General features: G+C 50.3%; 1 protein-coding gene across 1 annotated transcript; it reads left to right on the top strand.

Moving 5' to 3' along the window:
* Positions 1-6,846: 6,846 nt before the first annotated feature.
* Positions 6,847-16,496, top strand: GDF11 (growth differentiation factor 11; the record flags this gene model as incomplete). Its single annotated transcript, XM_081130457.1, has 3 exons — positions 6,847-7,282; positions 12,196-12,593; positions 13,114-16,496. 3 exons carry the CDS (start codon positions 6,847-6,849, stop codon positions 13,492-13,494), a joined length of 1,215 nt encoding a protein of 404 aa, XP_080986583.1. The 3' UTR covers positions 13,495-16,496.
* Between the last annotated feature and the right edge of the window lie 2,878 nt (positions 16,497-19,374).

Genomic DNA, 19,374 nt, shown 5'->3' with positions numbered 1-19,374 from the left:
GGGGTATTCACTCAGGCTCTTCTCAACTGTTGGACTCCTCCCCATGAATGTGGTTTTGTAGCTCAGGGACCTAGGGAGGAGGAGGTGAGGCAGGGTTTGAATGGAAGAGGGTCACACACATACCCCTCATCTGGCAACAACCTTGACCTTCACTGCCCTGTGCTCTCTTCTGGATACTGAATTCCCTCTGAACATTCTTATCTCCAGCTCCCCTCTGCTTCCCAACAGTTCCCCTCACCTGGCAGCCCAGGTCATGCTTTGTTACCTCTGGCGTCAGCAGATCTGCCAGTGTTTTGAGGTCCTTGAAGAAGTAGACATTGTACTCAGACCCCTCCTTTTCTTGACCAGCAGCTGGAATAGTGGTGCCTCGTGCCGGCATAACTGGTCAACGGGGCCAGCTTTGGCTGATGCCCCCAAGCGGCACCCCAGCTGAGGCCTGGAGAGGGAGTAGTAGGTGAGAAAGACAAGCAAAGGTGGGGAGGCCTGGGGAGTGGAGAGTGAAGGTGGAAAAGAATTGGAAGGCTGGGCGTACCCTAAGAGGATAAATGGAAAGTGATGGGGTGGGTGTGTTTTCTGGGAGACAGAAGCAAAGGAAGATGTGACTCCAAATGATTCTTGGAACTCCCCACTTGTATCCCAGCTCTCCCCAAACACAAACTCCCTCCTCCCAACCCCCAACTTTTCTTCGAGGGCCTTGGTAACAGGGCGGATCTAGGCAGGATAATTATACAGTTTAGAATGTGGTGTGGAGAATATGGTAATTACAGTGAGGTCCTCTGCGGGGGTGGGGGTGGGCGGTGTCAGGGTTTGCGGGCACAGACCTGGAAGAGGTCCATTCCACCAACAGAACACCCTCAGCCCAGAATAGACTCCCTCTCCGCACCACACTCCCAGAGGCTTATGCTGGGGGGAAGGGGCGAAAGCAAGCCTTGGAGGGAAGCCCCCTTCCCTCAGCTGCTTCTCAATGACCCAGCCCATCCCCTCCTTGGAAAGACTTGACATGCCTAGGATTGAGTCCACTGACCCTAAAAATAGGGCTTTTAGGAGGAAAAATGGAGAAGAGAGAGAACTAGGGATTCTGAGTTACTCCCCATTTAGTCCAGCTCGGATGCACAGGCAGTTTGGGTGCGGGAGTAGCGGGCTGAGGGTGGCCTGTGTGGAAAGGGTTAAGGAAAGCAGTGGTTCCCCGTTCCCGGGGTCAGCTCTGAGAGTGGTCCAGGGGGTCTCCGGTCTGAACCCTGGTGACTGGCACCCAGGGCCTGCAGTACTTCTTCCTGAGGATGTAATGGACGCTCTACCGGGGGCTACACAAGCCCCTCTTTCCTTCAGCAGCTCCTGAAAGCTCATTCCCTCCCACTGACACCCCCCAGCTTCTCTGCCAGCAGCTCACGCTCTTCAAACCGCAATGCCTCCCTTAGGCCCCGACCCACATTTCCTATGAACCAGTCAGGACCTTGAAGGAGGCGGGCCTGAACTGTTGCTTGGGTAACGCAGGGAGAGCGGCACCCAAAAGGCAGGAACACAGTTGCCAGGGAGTCCAGGACAGTGGGCGGGGCCCCAAACCCTGGTTGGCGGGTATTGGGACAGGAAAGATCTAAATGTTCAGATCTCTCCCAACTCTTCCGTAAGGGCAGCCAGGCTCGCTCCTCGGGACTGGGTCTAGGGAGAGACGAACACGATTTAATGCATTATGATATAGAACTCCTTGGACTAGAAATCGAAAGTGAAAATATGTGAAGTATTCACTACAAAAAGAAAAAACAAACAAAAACAAACAAAAAAAGCTTTCGGTCCCGCCTCCAAGAAATGAAAATTCCAGATTCTACCACCAGGTGGCAGTCTTCCCTATTTATTGGATTAAGCGCGGTCTCGGACCCCTTGGGGAGGAAACCAGGAGGTGGAAATCTCTGTGTCAATTGTGCCTGACTCTTGTTCTCTGGTATTTGGCAGGTACCCATAACTCCTCATGACCATACATACAGTTTTCTCTTCCCAAGCGAGCTCTGACCAGATTCAGTCACAGGGTTCGTTCATTATTTACTCAAAGCAGTTAATAGAATACTTCGGTGAAAACAGTAAGGTGGTAAGTTGGGGTAACGGCAATGACTAATGAGCTCATTTGGAACTGTGTGTCAGGAAGTTCATCTTTTTAACCTTCTGGAATAGGTACAATATTGTTTTCACCATCTTATAGATGAGGAATCTGAAGTATAAAGCCAAGTTCACACAGTCAGAAAAGGGGGAAAGCAGGGACTTGAAACCAGGCAGTCTAGTTCTAGTCTAGAAGCTTTGTGATTAACCCCCATACTCACACAGAATGATGCAGATGAGCTAGGAGGAGCATCTGCTGTAGACTTGGGGGTCAGAAATGGACTCCTGGAGGACATGTCTAAAATCTCCTCTGCCCTGAGCAAAAAATGAATATGGCCAAGAGACTGGGGGGGGGGGGACTGGTGAAAGTAGGAGAGGGAGTTGTTCTTGAAAGAGGAAACAATTTGTACAAAGACTCAGAGATGATCGATGATCAAGAGAAAGAAAATGAGCCCTGGCCGGGTAAGTTAAGTTGGTTAGAACACCCTCCCAATGTGTCAAGGTTGCAGGTTTGATCCCCACTCAGGGCACATACAGTAGTCAACCAATGAATACATAAATAAGTGAAACAATAAATTGATGTCTCTCCCTCCCCCCTTTCTCTTGCTCTCTAAAATTAATAAATAAACATTTTTAAAAGAGAGAGAACGAAAATGAAGGCTACGTCCAGATTTATGGCCTGGATGATTGTCATTCACTAAAAATGAAAAATATCAGGAAGGGGACATATTTTAGAGGGAGAAAATGAGTTCTCTATTTATCTTATTTAACCTATGATGTTTGAGTTGCCTTGTGACTTCCAGATGGAGATAGCAAGGAGGCATTGGCATGGAGTTTTGGCCAGTACTGTTTACTTAGTGTCTTGTCTAGTCTATATGTTCCCTGAGGAAAGGGGCTACCTTATTTATCTTTGCGTCTTTCACAGACCTACCACTAGATACATGTTTTGTTTTGTTTTTTCAGTTTTTTTTAATATGTCTTTATTGATTTCAGAAAGAGGAAGACAGAGGGAGAGAGAGAGATAGAAACATCAATGATGAAAGAGTCATTGATCAGCTGCCTCCTGCATGCCCCTAACTGAGGATGGAGCCCGCAACCCGGGCATGTGCCCTGACCAGGAATCGAACCTCGATCTCCTGGATCCTAGGTCAATGCTCAAGCACTGAGCCACTCCCATCCAGGCTCCTTTTTTAATTTATTTTTTAAATCCCCAACGGAGGAAATGTTTTTCTTGATTTAAGAGAGAGAGACAGAGGGAGAGGGGGAGAAACATCGATGTGAGAGAGAAACATTGATTGGTTGCCTCTTATAAGCACACCCCTCCACTCAGGGTTGAACCCACAACCTGGGTATGTGTTCTGACCTGGTATTGAACCCACAACCTTTTGGTGTACAGGATGAGGCTCCAACCAAGCAACACCAGCCGGAGCTAGATACATATTTGGTGAGGAAGTGAGGGCTGGGCCAACTCCTCTGTGGAAGAGAAGGAGGTGACACCACCTCTGCTTTCAAGGAGTTTGCAATTTTTGCTGAGAAAATGACATTAGAGGGACATTTTGGGAGGCAGTAATGCCAGAATATCTGTTAAAGGCAATCACTGCTCTGGGAGATCAGAAAAGAAAGGAAGCCCTGGTGGGTGTTGCTCAGTGGTTTAGAGTATTGGCCCTCGCACTGAAGAGTCACATGTTTGATTCCTGGTCAAGGGCACCTACCTGGGTTTTGGGTTCCATCCCTGCCCCTCCCCCACCCCCACCCCCTCCCAGTGCTCACTCACACAGATGTTTCTCTCTCTTCCCCTCCCTTCCACTCTCTCTGAAAAAGCAATGGGGGAAAATATATCCTCAGGTGAGGATTAATAAGAAAGGAAAAAAATCATGAGGAAGAAGTAGTCCATGAAGGCCACTACTGATTGATAACTATATAATCCTCACAACCAGTTGAGTGTGATCCTCATTTTATAGATGAAACTTGATGAAATGTTGAGATGCCCATGTCTTAGACCAAAGCAAAGGAGGAAATCAGCTAAGTTTTTTTTGTTTTTTTAAAACATCTTTATTATTTTAGAGAGAGGAAGGGAGAGGCAGAGAGAGAGAAAGAAAAAAAAAATCAATGATGGGAGAGTCACTGATTGGCTGTCTCCTCCACACCCCCTACTGGCCATCAAGCCCGAAACCTGGGCATGTGCCCTAACAGGGAATCAAACTTTGATCGCCTGGATCATAGGTCAATACTCAATTGCTGAGCCACACGGGCCATTCTGTTACAGTTTTAGTTTCTGTGCTCCATAAAAATGTATAATCTCTTCATAGCTCCCCAGCATGGTCCTCCTAAACCCTACCTGATCTTCTACCCTCACACCTGGACTCCCAGTTTATTCTTTCATTCCACTCCAGCTCCCCAGTCCAACTCTGTCCTTATACCTAATGCTCCATCAAGACAATATTAAGACACTGAATTGGGCTCTAGTCCAGAGAGGAAACCAGTGTTTCTCTATTCTGCCTGACAAACCCAATAATGTTCTTCCATTGGTTCAATAAACATTATGTATGCCAGGAAACTAGCAAGATCCAGTCTCCCGAACATTTTCAATCTATTCGTTGTCTATTGACCTCCATGACTGTAGACTCAAGAAATAAGCCTGGAGCCCGGCCGGCCGAGGCTCAGTGGTTGAGCATCAACCTAGGATCCAGGAGATGGCAGTTCGATTCCCGGTCAGGGCACATGCCTGGGTTGTAGGCTCAATCCCCAATAGGGGACATGCAGGGGGCAGCCAATCAATGACTCTCTCATCACTGATGTTTCTATCTCTCTCTCTCCCTCTCCCCTCCTCTCTCTGAAATCAATAAAGATATTTAAAAAAAAAAAAAAAAAAAAGAAGCCTGGAGTGCTCGCTTCGGCAGCACATATACTAAAATTGGAACGATACAGAGAAGATTAGCATGGCCCCTGAGCAAGGATGACACGCAAATTTGTGAAGCGTTCCATATTTTTCAAAGAATTTATATGCATATATGCACAACCCAAGGACATGGACAATGGTGGAGAGAGGGACTGGGGAGGGGGAAGGGACGGGGTGGAACGGGTCATTGGGGAGAAAAAGGGACATCTGTAATATTTTAAACAAAAATAAAATTTAAAAAAAAGCCTGGAGAAACTGAGGTCTGGGAAGAGGTATTCAGAACCAAAAGTTAAGTACTTCAGGAGTATTTTAGTGCCTTGGCAATCTTTTACTCTGCCTTCTAGCTGTAGGACAAGTGTGATCCAGGGTCACACTTGAAGACTAGGACTAGTCCCATATCTGGGTTTCTCCCTTTACAACTTGCTGTCTCCAATTCAGACATCTGAGGGCAGACCTCTCTCTTACTCTTACACCTAAAACTACTAGCGCCTTCTCAGATTTCTAAGTCCCTGCAGATCCAAAAGTCTAGCCAGGAGTCCAGAGATCCAGATTCCTCTGCAAGCATAGCGGTCTTCACCCCTGCTCCCTCCCATCCCACCCTCAGTGGCCCTCAGTTCCCGCCTCCTCCAGCCTGCGATTACCTTATCCTTACAAGCCTCAATTTCAAGCTCATGAACTTTTCCCAGCTCTACGTCTTCCTCTGGTCTCAGGGCTTCCAAACCACCTCTCCACCTTCTCAGACTCTCCCTGTCCTCTGACTGCTAGTCTCCCTGGCTAACCGTCATCTCTCTCTTTCGAATTCCCCCAGCGAGACAGCCTGAGGCTCTCCTCCATGGCTTCTTTAAACATCTTCTTTGGGCTTCCCTTGGTAGCTAGGGCTCATGTGGGCTCAAAATCTCTGGGTCATCCCCCTCAGGCTCTCCACGCTCATAATAAAGCTGACTCTTGTCACTGTGCTGTCTCTCCTCCCCTCAGGAGTCTGTCTTCTTATCTCTCTCTGCCTTCCCTTGCTCCTCTGTGTGGGCTCCTCAGGGGCTCCCTGGTATCTGCAAGTCTCTGCCCCTCTCCCTCTGCCCCTCTCTTCCCCGGGTTCTGGTCCCTGTCCCATCAGTCCCTCTGCCCTGCTCCCGTCTCCCTGCACACCTGACCTCTTGGGGTCTGGCTCTGTAGACCTCCATCTCTTCCCTGCCCAGCCCACCTCTCTCGGGGCCCTAGTCTCTCCCCTTACCTGTCCCTGACTCTCCCCACTCCAACTCCCCCACTAGCTGTGCCTGTCTCTCCAGCTCAGTCTGCGCTGTCTCTTCCCCCGCTGACACTCTCTTATCCCACCTCCCCTTTGTCTCTCTCCTCCGGTCCCTCCTGCTTTTCTTGTCTCCGTGTCTCTGATCTGTCTCTTCCCTCTTTATCTCCCTGTCTCCCTCGGTCTCGCTGACTCTTTCTCTCCCCTGCTTTCCCCCAACCCCGTATCCCGGTCTCTCCATCCCTCTCCGGGCCCTCGCTCCCTCCCTCTCTCTCTTTTCCACGGCTCTCTCCGGCTCCCTCTCTCGCCTCGGATGACAGCGCTGCCTCTTTTGTTGGCTCCGCAGCCAATCGCGGCCGCTGACGACACGGGGGCCGGGGCTATAAAGGGCCTGGCCCGGGCTCGGGCCCCCCCAGCCTCCCGCCCCGGTCGCCCGCCCGCCCCGCCCGCGCGCCCACCGCCCCCGGCCCCCCCGGGCCCCCCTCGGCCCGGCAGCCCCCAATCCTGCGCCGCCGGGACCCCCTCCTCCTCCCTCCCTCCTCCCTCCTCCCTCCGCCCCCTCCCCTCGGGACTCCGGCGTCCCCGCCCCCCAGTCCTCCCTCCCCTCCCCTCCAGCATGGTGCTCGCGGCCCCGCTGCTGCTGGGCTTCCTGCTCCTCGCCCTGGAGCTGCGGCCCCGGGGGGAGGCGGCCGAAGGCCCCGCGGTGGCGGCGGCGGCGGCGGCGGCGGCGGGGGTCGGGGGGGAGCGCGCGAGCCGGCCGGCCCCGTCCGCGGCGCCCGAGCCCGACGGCTGCCCCGTGTGCGTGTGGCGGCAGCACAGCCGCGAGCTGCGCCTGGAGAGCATCAAGTCGCAGATCCTGAGCAAACTGAGGCTCAAGGAGGCGCCCAACATCAGCCGCGAGGTGGTGAAGCAGCTGCTGCCCAAGGCGCCGCCGCTGCAGCAGATCCTGGACCTGCACGACTTCCAGGGCGACGCGCTGCAGCCCGAGGACTTCCTGGAGGAGGACGAGTACCACGCCACCACCGAGACTGTCATTAGCATGGCCCAGGAGAGTAAGTGGATGGCGGGGTGCGAGCGGTGGGGTACGGACCCGGGCTCTGGGAAAGTGAGCGCCTCCAGCTCTCAAGCGGGGCGCTCCGGTTGCTCGGCCCGGAAGCCGTTTCTGCGAAAACTTGACGGATTGGGGGGCGGGGGCTGCTCCATAGAAGTTTTTCGAGCAGTGGAGATGGGCTGCGGAGTTGCGTGCACGCCCCGTCCCTGGAGGGGGTGGGGCGGCAAATCGTGAGGGTTGCGAGATACCGCCTTCTGTCCCCGGGTGTGCGAGACCGACCCGTGTTAGCGGGAGTCCCGAGAAGCTGGGGCCCGCCCGCAGCCGAGGGGAAGGGGCAGCAACTGGGTTCTAAGAGTCGTGGTGCAGAGGCTGGGGAGCAGGGTCGGGAGGCTTCGGAGCCCCGCCGTCGGGGCTGGGACGCAGTGCTTCCTGCTTCCCAGTGCCCCGGCACCAACTCTCCACCCCTGCCACCCTGGGCTCCGCAACGCGCCCACCGGGCTACGGAGAACGGAGTGCGCCTCTCCCTCTCCTCGGAGTGAGATCCCAGAGCCCTGTCTCTCTCCCGGTACGTAGCCCAGGGAGCCCTCTGACACCCAGCCTCCCTAAGGGACGGAAAATCTGTGCCTTCTCGGTACTGACCGAGCTCAGAGAACTCAACTTCATTGCGCTGCGGTTACTGGCACCCTTTTGGCTGCTCAACCCTTAGTGTTCCATCACTTATTCATCCGCCCCTACCCCTACCCGGACTTGAGGAGAGAGGGGAAGACCTAGGGAGAAAAAGAAAGAAATAGATGGGGAGGGAGGAGGAACCCAGGCATCCAAGCCCCTTGCCAGACGGAAGATGAACATGTTAATAGACTTGAGCTGCTTTGAAATTTTATAGCCTGGAAAATCCAGGCCAACACTCCTCCCAACACCCCCAAACTCCTAGCCCTCCCTAGGGTCAGATGACTACCTTTCCCCTCCCCCACTGAGGTCTTCCCCCACCCCCTCCAACTCCAGGGAACCAGGCCCTCTCTTATTCCCTAGAGGTTTGGCAAAGTAACCCCCGGCCCCCCCCCCCACACACAACTGTTTGGTTTTATGGCTCTGAACCGAAGAGGGGGGAAACTGTTTTATTGGCAGATGGGTCATAAAAAGCTGGGGGCTGAGGGGAGTCCTAGTGGCCCACCCCTATGGGAGAGGCGCAGGAACCCAGGTGCGCATTTGGGAGGCAGAGAGCCTCACACTGCCACCAGTTTTTCTGCTGACCCTAACTCCACAGTACTTGGTCAGGGCTATAAAGAAAAGAGAACTCAAAGAACTAGGAAACTAATTTGGGGGTGGGGTGGGGTGGAGGTGAAAACCTAGGATCTGATCTTGGGTTCCCTCAGTCTTCCTTCTGTTCTTGAGGCTTCTGCTTTATAGAAGCTAGGGTTAGTCTGAGATTGACTGAGGGCAGGGATTGCGGTGGGGATTTGTGAAATAGAGGTGTAGAGGAATTCTGAAAAAGAGTTTTCTGGAAGATGAAGGGTACTGAGGGAAAAGATCCTCTGGTCTGTGTGGTGTAGTGTGTGTGAGGATTTCCAGATGGGTGATAGAGCTGTGGGCTTCCCCTTACCCTTTTCTATTCCCAGCATCCCTTAACCAATGGACCTGAGTCCAGAGTTAGCCCTGGTAATGGGGATGCGGGAAGCGAAACAGACTCTGCATGCCTGGATTGGGAAGTGCAGGTTAGGCTGGAGGGGGGGGGAGGAGGAAAACAGCAGGTGGGGTTCCACCCCAACTTCCTCCCTCTTGCCACCCCAGGACTTGGATAACTGGGGACTGAGTCTACGGCCAGGTATTGTACGTCCCCTTTAAGAGCCAAGCTGAGATCTTAAGAGAGGGAGGGGGAGCAGAGGGAGAGGAGGGGAGGGAGAGAGGGGAAAAAGGAAAAAGAGACTTTTATAGTCTAATCCCCAGGGACCCGCTTTAATAAGAGACTTGTGCTCTGCTAATCGGGGGAGGTGTTTGTCAGCAGAGATGGCCTCCGCTCCCCTCCCCCTTCCTCCCCTCCCCCAGTCTTCAACCCTGGACCCCAGCCCCCACCTCTCCTAGGCTGCAGTGCCTGCCCTAGTTCCCTCCACCCTCTCAGGCTCTCCCACTCCAGCCTTCATCCTGGGAACCCAGCCCCCTTGCCCTTCTGGGAGCCAAGCCCAGCCCCTCAGTTTCTCTCTCCTCCCTACACCAAGAGGCCCCTGTCCTCTCAGCCCAACCTCCTGCCCCTAGGCCTTCCAGCCTGGGTAAGATGAGTGTGTATGAGAGTGGGGGGGAGGGAGAGGTGGTGAGCAGTGAGGGGGTTGGGCTTTTGCTGAAAATAGTGCAATGACCTCTCTCCAGACCAGCGCCGCCTACTAAACCTGACCTGCTGCCTGCCACCAACCCGATCAATCCAACACAGATGTGGCTCCTTCCCCTCCCCTTGGGAGCTGGGCCTATGCGTGTGTTGGGGACTCTCTCAAGCCCCTTGTTTCCCTCTGTGGCTCTACCTGCTTCTCCTTTGTTCCTCCTTGTGTATCCTTCTATCCTTTCTCTTTATCCCACTAGGCTTTGCTACCACTCTCTTTTTGCTTTTTAACCCCCACCCACTCCTTTAAATCCCCCCTTCTCTTCCAGTGTTCTCCAAATCCCAAACTGATTTCTTCTCCCCCTACCATGATCTTTTCTTCCTTCCCCCCCATTCCTCTGCCTATCTCTTCTAACCTGCCTTCATCCCTAAGTCCCTTCTATTATTTCTCTCCATCTCCAGTCTCTCCCCATCTTCTCCCCTTTCCCTTTTCTTTCTCCATACATTGTCTTAGTCCTTCCCCTTGTAGTACCTGACTGTCCCCACATCCACTGGTGATTCCCTGGGGTGGGGATGGGGGACTCTGCCTAGAGACTTAGAAGGATGGGGCCCTGGGGCCCAGTCCCGTATCTCTAAAGCCTTGGGTCAGCTTAGAAAACTAACAATAAAACAACATTTATTGATAACCTACTTACTATTTTCACATTCTTTATTTAATGCTCAGCACTGCTATGGAACAAGGATTATTATCTGTGTTACTGAGAAGTTTGGTGGGTAAGGTCAGATGCTGGTTAATGAGAGTCGGGCAGTGATTAAATCCACTTCAATTGTAGTCAAAGAACAGTGTTTAGATGCCAGGAGGAACTTTGAGACACTGGCCTGTATAATTTAAGATTGGGAGTTTAGGGAGTTCATTCATTCAGCATGCATTTATCGCACACTGCCTGGTACTATGGGAGGCACTAAAGCCACAATGAGCAAAACACACAGTATCAACACAGAGTTCCCACGCATGGAGATTAGTACCTAATGGTGAATACGGACAGGAAAATAAGACAACCCTTATGCTAAAATTGGGCTTAGTACGCTATTTGGGTTGTTCGCCACTCCCCCATCTCACCAGCAGCTTCCCTGACTGAGCTCTCCTGATGTCCGAATCTCCACTCCACGAACTCTATCCCACTGCACCATGCCTGCAGCTCCAGCAGGATAACTGGGAGGACGACCAGTGCCCTGGGACCTCAGAGAAGAACCAAGGGAAAGAGAGCTGCAGGGGAACTTGGTGTCTCATGTCCTGAATATATGAAGATCATTAAGCACTTTCCTCCCCATCTCACTTGGAGAATCCTCCTGGGGCAGGGATGGGGGAGTGCTGATGGAGACCACAGATGCTAAGTCCTCCATGATTATGCAGAACTCAGAGACCTGGGCATGATACATATGCACTTGGACTTCCTAATCATACTTACATGGTTCTGAAAGCTCCTTCCTGATTCTTCCTCTCTGTCCATTTAGAGTGAGAATGGCTATTCCTGTCCAATGAAAACATGATTTAAGGCATTCCCAACTGATTTAAGGGATTAGAAAGGGGAACTGAGAGGAGCTGCAGTGGAAGCAGAGGCAGATATTGAGAATCATTCTTTAGACCCAAGAAGGATCAATTTGTGGTCCAGAACAAAGGGAAATGGGCCAAAATGTAACATTTGGATGTTAAACCTTTGTAAAGAGTTATTGGCACTGTGGACAGGAAGCTTAGGGGAGAAAAAAAGACTGATTATAGTTGATCTGGTGTGTTGAATATTATTTCTGATGCTTTGGGCAAGTAGGAGGAAACAACATAGAGGTAGATTTTTCCTTCCTCAAAAGCTCAGGTAGTAATGGTGATAAGAATGAGGAAACTGGTTTTCAGCTTAATGGGAGTCAAATGCACAGGAGTACTTGAGTAGTTCCAGTCTTCTGGGAATGTTCGTTCTAGTGGTAACGATGCCAGGAAGCCTAGATCTGAATTCTGGTTTACTTCATGGAACAAATTTAGCCCGTGCTGTCTATCTGGACCCTGAGTTATACACTCTCTGAGGCCATCTGCTTTATTTTATTTTGTGTATGTGTGTTTGTGTGTGTGTGTGTGTTTTGCAGGGTGGGGTGGGGTGTGTGCGTGCTGTGCCAGGCTCCACCTGGCCACTAGACAAAACAGCAAAAATGGGACAAGGTGATCTGAGGACAGCAGGTGTGATATGAGGTTTGGTTTCTATAAAGAGCATCAAAGGTTCAGAAGTTGGAGCCCTACATGTTGGGGAAAGTTGGAGAAAGGGAAGATTACAGGCGGAAGAATTCCCTAATTAACTCTTTGAAGATTATCTGGTAGAGGAGAACTTATGTATTAGGGACAGGGTACAGATCAGTAAGACCTGACAGAGTAGTCATCCTACAGGGAAACACTGTTCTGGGTACCAGTGACACAGTAGTCAACAAGACAGGCATGGGAGAAGAGTAAAGAACTGGAAAACTCAGGTTGAGAAGTCCAAGTTGCCAGTGCCACCCAAGGCTGCTGAGCCCCTCCACAAACGTCTTTTGCTGACCCTGTACCCCCTTTTTTCTCTTATCAGCGGACCCTGCAGTACAGACAGATGGCAGCCCTCTCTGCTGCCATTTCCACTTCAGCCCCAAGGTGATGTTCACCAAGGTACTAAAGGCCCAGCTGTGGGTGTATCTACGGCCTGTGCCCCGCCCTGCCACAGTCTACCTGCAGATCTTGCGGCTGAAACCCCTAACTGGGGAAGGGACTCCTGGGGGAGGGGGGGGAGGCCGACGTCACATCCGTATCCGATCACTCAAGATTGAGCTGCACTCACGCTCCGGCCACTGGCAGAGCATCGACTTCAAGCAAGTGCTACACAGCTGGTTCCGCCAGCCACAGAGCAACTGGGGCATCGAGATCAACGCCTTTGATCCCAGTGGCACAGACCTGGCTGTCACCTCTCTGGGGCCAGGAGCTGAGGGGCTGGTGAGCAGGGAGCCTGAGATGGTGGCGGATATGTGTAACCTGGCCCTGAGGAGGTGGGATGTTGGAAAAGGTAGACCAGGAATATGAAGAGGGTTGGGGACTAGCATTATTTATTTGGGGCCAGGAGCTGATTCTAGAGGAGGAGTTTGGGAGAGAAGGGGAGTGGCAGCTATCCTTTTTCAGAGATCCAAGCCAAACCAACAGCTGAAAACTGGATTTGGGGTGAAGGTGTGAGAATGGGAGATCTGTGGGAATACAAAAATGGACTCTTTACGAGGCCTTGAGCCAAGGAGCTAACAAGGGTTAGGTTGCCAGGAGAGGAATTAGGAAAGGTGAGTTGGAGAGATGGCTAGCTGGCAAGAAAAGTGGGCAGAAGATAAGGGCTGGGGACTGGAGCAGTGGGACAGTTGAGAAGTCAGTGGTCTCTGTTCTCATGCCCCTGTTGAGGGGCAGGTGAGAAATGAACATCGAGTAGGAACTCTTCAAGACTATCACATCTCTTTCTCCTCTCCCATCCCAGCATCCTTTCATGGAGCTTCGAGTCCTAGAGAACACAAAGCGGTCCCGGCGGAACCTGGGCCTGGACTGCGATGAGCACTCAAGCGAGTCCCGCTGCTGCCGATATCCCCTCACAGTGGACTTTGAGGCTTTTGGCTGGGACTGGATCATCGCACCTAAACGCTACAAGGCCAACTACTGCTCCGGCCAGTGCGAGTACATGTTCATGCAAAAGTATCCGCACACCCACTTGGTGCAGCAGGCTAATCCAAGAGGTTCTGCTGGGCCCTGCTGTACTCCCACCAAGATGTCCCCAATCAACATGCTCTACTTCAATGACAAGCAGCAGATTATCTACGGCAAGATCCCTGGCATGGTGGTGGATCGCTGTGGCTGCTCCTAAGGTGGGGGACAGAGGATGCCTCTCCCACAGACCCTACCCCTAGATCCCAGCCCTGACCCCCACTTCCCCCCCAGGCCCTAGATCTCCCTCCACCTCTTCTCATGAACATCACACTTGTTCCCTGCCCAAGCAGTGTGCAATACAACAGAGGCAGGTGGGGATTGAGGGATGAGGGGCTTGGGGGAAAGGGAGAAGAGGAGGGGGCAGGTCAGGTGGGGAGTGTTTGAGGTTTGCAGGTGAGAAGGTTTTGCAAGAAGACAGAGAGGCATAGAGACAGGAGGTAGAGCAGAGGGATAGAGACAGAGGAACACTAAGAGCAGCAGTGAGAAGGCAAAGGGATGGAGAGGCAGAAGAGACAGACTAGGCAGAGATAAATAATGAGAAAGAGTCCGAAAGGGAGTAGTAAGAGAAAGCCCCATACCAAGCCTCCTTTCTTCCACTGGCAAGGTGAGGGGCTTGGTATGTTTTGGGGAGACCCCCTGACTACCATTCTCAGTAGGAGAGGAAATCAAAAATCCATTCTTAGTTTCTTCCTTTCTCTCTCTAGCAGTAGCTGGGGGAAGGGAAGTGAGGGCAGGGGCAAAAGTGAGGATTTTGGAATTTTATTTATTTATTTATTGTGACTTTTCATTTTTTTGGTATTTGGCTTTACTGAAATAGAAGGGCCCCTGCCCACTGTGCCCCATTTGTCCCTTATTCCCTAAACCCTGTCTTCCCTCAATACCCACCTACTTAAGCACTTGTATAAAGCCTCCAGGGGTGGGAATGGGAGTAAAGGGCAAGAGGGCTGACATATGGTGACGTTTCCAATCCATAATCACCCTACTTAATTAACCTTCCTGAGCCAAAGGGGTTGAATTCCAGCAGTCACAGAAACAGTAAGAGGTTAGGGTTTAGGAGCTGGGGGATGGGAGTGGGGTGGAGAAGCCAGCCCTCAACATCCAGGATCTATATGAGAGCCACTAAACTAACCCTCAGGTCCACCCTCATAGTACTGAGTTATTTAGCCAGAGAGTGTGGCCTGTTTATGCCTAAATTCCCCCAGCCAAAAGAGAGACCAAAGAGCCTGTGGAATGCCCTTGCTCCCAGCCTCTATCTTCAGGTCAATAAAAAGAAGAGTATAGAGATCCCAGAGTCCCCTGGTCTGGGAAGGGTTAGGAGGGGTCAAGAAAGGAGCAGTAAGGAGGCTGATGGTTATAGGGCATTGGAATCCAAATCACTGCTCTGGGCTAGGGAATGGAGCCAGCAGACCAAGGTGGAAGGGATTCTGGAGGGGGGACATTTTAGTCCCTCAACCCCAAAGCTCAGGGTGGAAGAGGGGAGAACAAGGGAGCAGAGTGTCTATAATTATTTTTATGTTTTATTTTTGGAATCTAGCAGTACCTGGAAGCAGGGATGGGGATAATACAGTGGGGAAAAGCATCTGACAAGGCCAATTGAGCAGAGGATGGGAAGGATAGAGACTCCCTGGTTTTTTTAGAAGGCTAGGAAGCAGGCAGGGACTGGTTACCACTCCAAGTCACTAGCTGGGCCTATTCATTTCTCCCACAATCCTGACCCACCCTCCTCTGGACTCACTGTGCCTCAGTTTCTTCCCCTCGATGGAATGAAAAATAGCAGCACCCGCCACAGCCAAGAGATGAATTCTGAGCACTTACCACGGGCACTTTATGGACATAAAATACCTCTCGCTGTGGGACAGATAACCAGGGCACCAGAGTAGTGGTGAAGAGATGTGAGGCTTAAAGGAGTCACAGGCTTCAGAGTACAAGTTCCCCTCTGCCTCCCAGCTGGACAGTGCCTGAAGCCAAGGAGCTGAGAATCTCCTGATCCACACCCTAGCCATACCTCACCACCAGACTTCTTGGCTCCAGGAAAGAGCCTAGGAGGTCAGGAGAGGAGGGGGAAAGAACCTTCAGCAAAACTGTTACTCTTAAGTAGAGCCAGCAGTTATGGTTCTGATACAAACGGTACTGAACTACAGTTAAGCCCGAGCTGGAGAGCTGACCAGGAAGGCTTGTTTTTCCCAAGAGCATGACTCTCTTACCTGGCCAAGCCAGTGGAAGGGGCAAAGGCATGTGACCACCCTAGGGAAGGTGGTGTTGGTGAGCTTTAGTATCTTATTCCCATTCCCATAGTGAAAAAGTGAGATAAGGTGTTTCAGTATAGGAATGGGCAAGGGCTGTTAAGCATTTCAACTCACCTCCTCCCCTACAGCAGCTATGCTAAACCCCCCAGCCTTGCCTCTCTGACCCTATTCTTCATCCTTCCTTCTGGGGACATAGCCCAGTGGCCCAATCTTGGAGAACCATCAACACCATACGCCTTTTCTTGGTGGAAGGAGAGGAACAGAGAAGTGAAAAACAGATGCCTTCTCCAAGATCAAATGCCCACATCTCTTGATCTTGGCACATGGTGGGGGTTGGGCAATAGGTATCAGGTGACTCCCCTCTACAAATTCTAGAGAGCTGGGGCATTAGATTTGGGGACACTTAGAATATGCCCCTTTAATACCACCAAATAAAGACCTTTGGGGGAGGGCCTTTCTCTTATGAACATAAATCTGTGAGTTGAAGTCTCCTTTCCCTGGGCCCCCCCACCCCCAAAGAGGCCTGGGGACATAGCCCAGCGGCCTAGTGGGAAATAGCACCCCCCCTCCCAAGATGTGTGTGGACCTCACCAGTGCCCTCAGATCATAATTAGTGTAATTATTATTTACTTTGTGTATTTGTTACACTGTATGGGTGATTGCCTTTGTTAAGGGTGTCTGAGGAGTATGGAGCTGACAGGGGCACTGGAATGCCGGGAAAGGACTTTTTCACTGAGATCAAGGATTCCTGGAGGGAACCATTGCAAAAAGGCCATCAGGCAGTTTTCAAGTTATGTGACAGAGGGCAAAGATGGCCATAGGGTGCTCTGAGTTTTGGGATGGTCACATGACACAATCCAGCACTTGAACCTGAAAAAAGAAAAATAAAAGCAGTCAAAGAATTTGGAACTCAGTAATGAGCTCTTCTCCCTAACCAAGCGCCAACATTTACACCTCAGACCAGGAACAGAAGATGATCTGAGAGAGGATGTAACTTTGTGCTCAAGAACTAAGAAGATGGTGGTCTTTGGAACATGGGAAAAACACTATGGGCATCTGGGATGATGGTTGGGACATGCAGCCCAAGGGAGGGGACCTCAAATAACTCTAAAAGCTTGATCCAAAACAGTCCCAAAGATTACAAAAACCCTCTCCCAGCTTCCTGAGAACGGAAGATCTAAAAGTTCTCTTGAGATGATCCCACTAATGTCTGTCCTATTCTGCAGTTCCCTGATCCTAGGTTTCCTCAACAAAGTTTTACCAAAATCCACAAACTAAACCAACATAGCCATTCACCTTGCCTGTGAACAGTGGTTAAGCATCTCAAAAGTGTCTCCCATTTACCTAGAGCACATTTCCAAGGCTTAAGAGTTGGGTGTAGCAAAAGAATCTTGCCTAACTTACATGTTTAAAAAAGGAAAAAGCTACTGTAACATCAACCCGATCTGGAATAGGGGGACAGGGTCACTGAGGGGTCAATGTGCCACTATGCTTTTCCTGTCCTGTCAGTTCTATCAACAGATTGACCCCACCTCAGACCAAACTACAAGACTGAGGTTGAGAGGAGAAAAGTGCAACATACTGTATCCTTCCAAGGAATTGCTTTATCCACACCGATCCCTAGCATCTTACCTGAGCTAAAAATGTTTTCTCCCTTTACTGCTCATTGTTTCCTAAAGAGGACACTCAGAAGAAACTGCAAGGTGACTTTTACCCCAAACATCCTGCAACCCAATGCATGAGTAGCTAGCCTATACTCTTATCTTTGTCCATTTTTTTGGATGACGGGCCCCAAGCTAAGCACCACAAGGCAGTCGCATTTAAAGCTTCTGCTCTCTAGTGAAGCAGAAGCATGGAGTCTGCCCCAGGCAACAATGTCAGTTTTCCTGGGTGTAAAGAGCAATTAGGACTCCTACCTCTTCCCACTCTCTGAACCTCCTAATAATGTACCTGCATATGTAGTGTACACACACACACACAAACTAATCCACTCAATCCCTTACCCTCTAGCTGGAACATACTCAGGGAAAAGAAAATCTTACCACTGTAAATCACCTAGTTAAATGAGCTAATATTTATTGAACAATTACTATGCAAACTATAGTAAACAAGTTGTGCTGAGTACATATAATTTCTCACAGGGTTGCTACTGGTACAGGGTCTGGAGATAGTCACCGAATAAGTAATTTGCCCAGAGTCTCGGAGCTGGCAGAGCTCAGTTGTAGAACAAGAAATTACACCTAAGTAGTTGCTACACAATATTCCATTCTAATATATTAATAGTGTTTTGAGAGGTGGAAAACTAATGGCAATGACAACTGAGAAAGGAAAAGAAAGCTGGGAGCACCCTGGGCTCAAAGGGTCTGCAAAGGCAAGTTTAAAAACAAGTGTGGACATGTTGCAAGAGAGGTGGAGGTGGTTAGGTTTTGATGGATTTCAATAATCAGGTGAGTGACCTTGCCTATCAGAGACCCTCATAGAACAGGGAAAAACAGTTAAGTTCCTTCCCCTTCATCTGTTTCTCATGTCAAAAAGGACTCAACACCAAGAAGTCCTGCTCTTATTCACATCTTTCTATACCCCTCACCCCCACCCCAAAACTTCTAGCCTTGTATCTTCAGAAGTTCCCAGGAGTTGGGCTGGGGGAAAAGGGCAGTTTAGAGTGATTGTGGAGAAAAAGAGAATGATCCTGGAGAACCATAAAAAGGTGCAGATTTACAGCTAAGAAAGCTAGTTCCCTCCACATCTTTTATAGGCTCCCTCATTAAGAGCTTCCAGGTATGCAGAGAATGTTACAGCTTCAGGTCAGAAAAAAGAAGCCTCAGTTAGCTAACCACACCTGGGTCTTGGATCAGTTACACTAGGGAGACTGGAGAATAGGAAGGAAGGGTACTTGGATCCCAGATAAAGGATTGGAAGCCTGGATGCCTATTACTGCCTTTAAAGGGGCTTACTATTTAAAGACTAAATTAGTGGAAAAGACAGGCATCTTGAACTATTAGTGTTCAAAAAGTATGTGAGGAATGACTATGAGACAGGAATAGGAGGATTTGGTGATCAGGCTTGGAGATGAGAGACTTCTGCCCAACATAACAGCTGCTAGAATAAGATGAAAAGGTTAGTAAAAAATCCACACTATCAAGGATCTGGGGAAAGTGAGTTGAGTCAGGGAAAGAATAATTAGACTTCAGGAAGAGAATCCTGGGGGGAAGGCTCAGTGTTTTTATGGAAGGTTATAAAGGATAAGGAGGTGAAGAAAGCTTCTGAAGGACCCATTGTTCCACTCCATTATCACCATCTGCCCCATTCCTTTACCTATTACTTTTATCATCCTTGGGGAGAAAACCCTTAACAAATCTATAACCTCTCTCAAGCTGCAAAACAGAATTCTCTCTGGTTCTGTTTTCAGAGTAGAGAGAAGAAAAACTAGCCTCAAGTCAGGGACTGGAGAAAAGAAAAAGGAGACAGACAGAAGAGGCCAGAGGGAAGGAAAAGTTTACAAGTGTTCCCCTTTGTTCATTTTTCCAAGTCTCAGAATGGGGCAAAATGCACAACAAATGGTCAATCTTTGGATCTCCTCTCAAAGGCACAATTTTCCTGAAGTTTCTAAACTTAGGTCCCTACCCTCCTCAGCAAGCAAAGAGATGTTGTGGAAAGAGATTCTTGTTAGGAAGGGGATCAAATCATTACCTATTAATCACAAAACTAGACAGAAGGTTTTAGTAGAAATGGGAACAAGGAATTACACCACAGCCACACAGGATCTGATTGTGGTACCAAAGTCTTCAGGT

This window comes from Miniopterus schreibersii, assembly GCF_964146895.1.
Source record: "Miniopterus schreibersii genome assembly, chromosome: 2".
Taxonomy (NCBI): domain Eukaryota; kingdom Metazoa; phylum Chordata; class Mammalia; order Chiroptera; family Miniopteridae; genus Miniopterus; species Miniopterus schreibersii.
The sequence above is the reverse complement of the archived record's forward strand: the minus strand, read 5'-3'. Positions and strand labels throughout refer to the sequence as shown.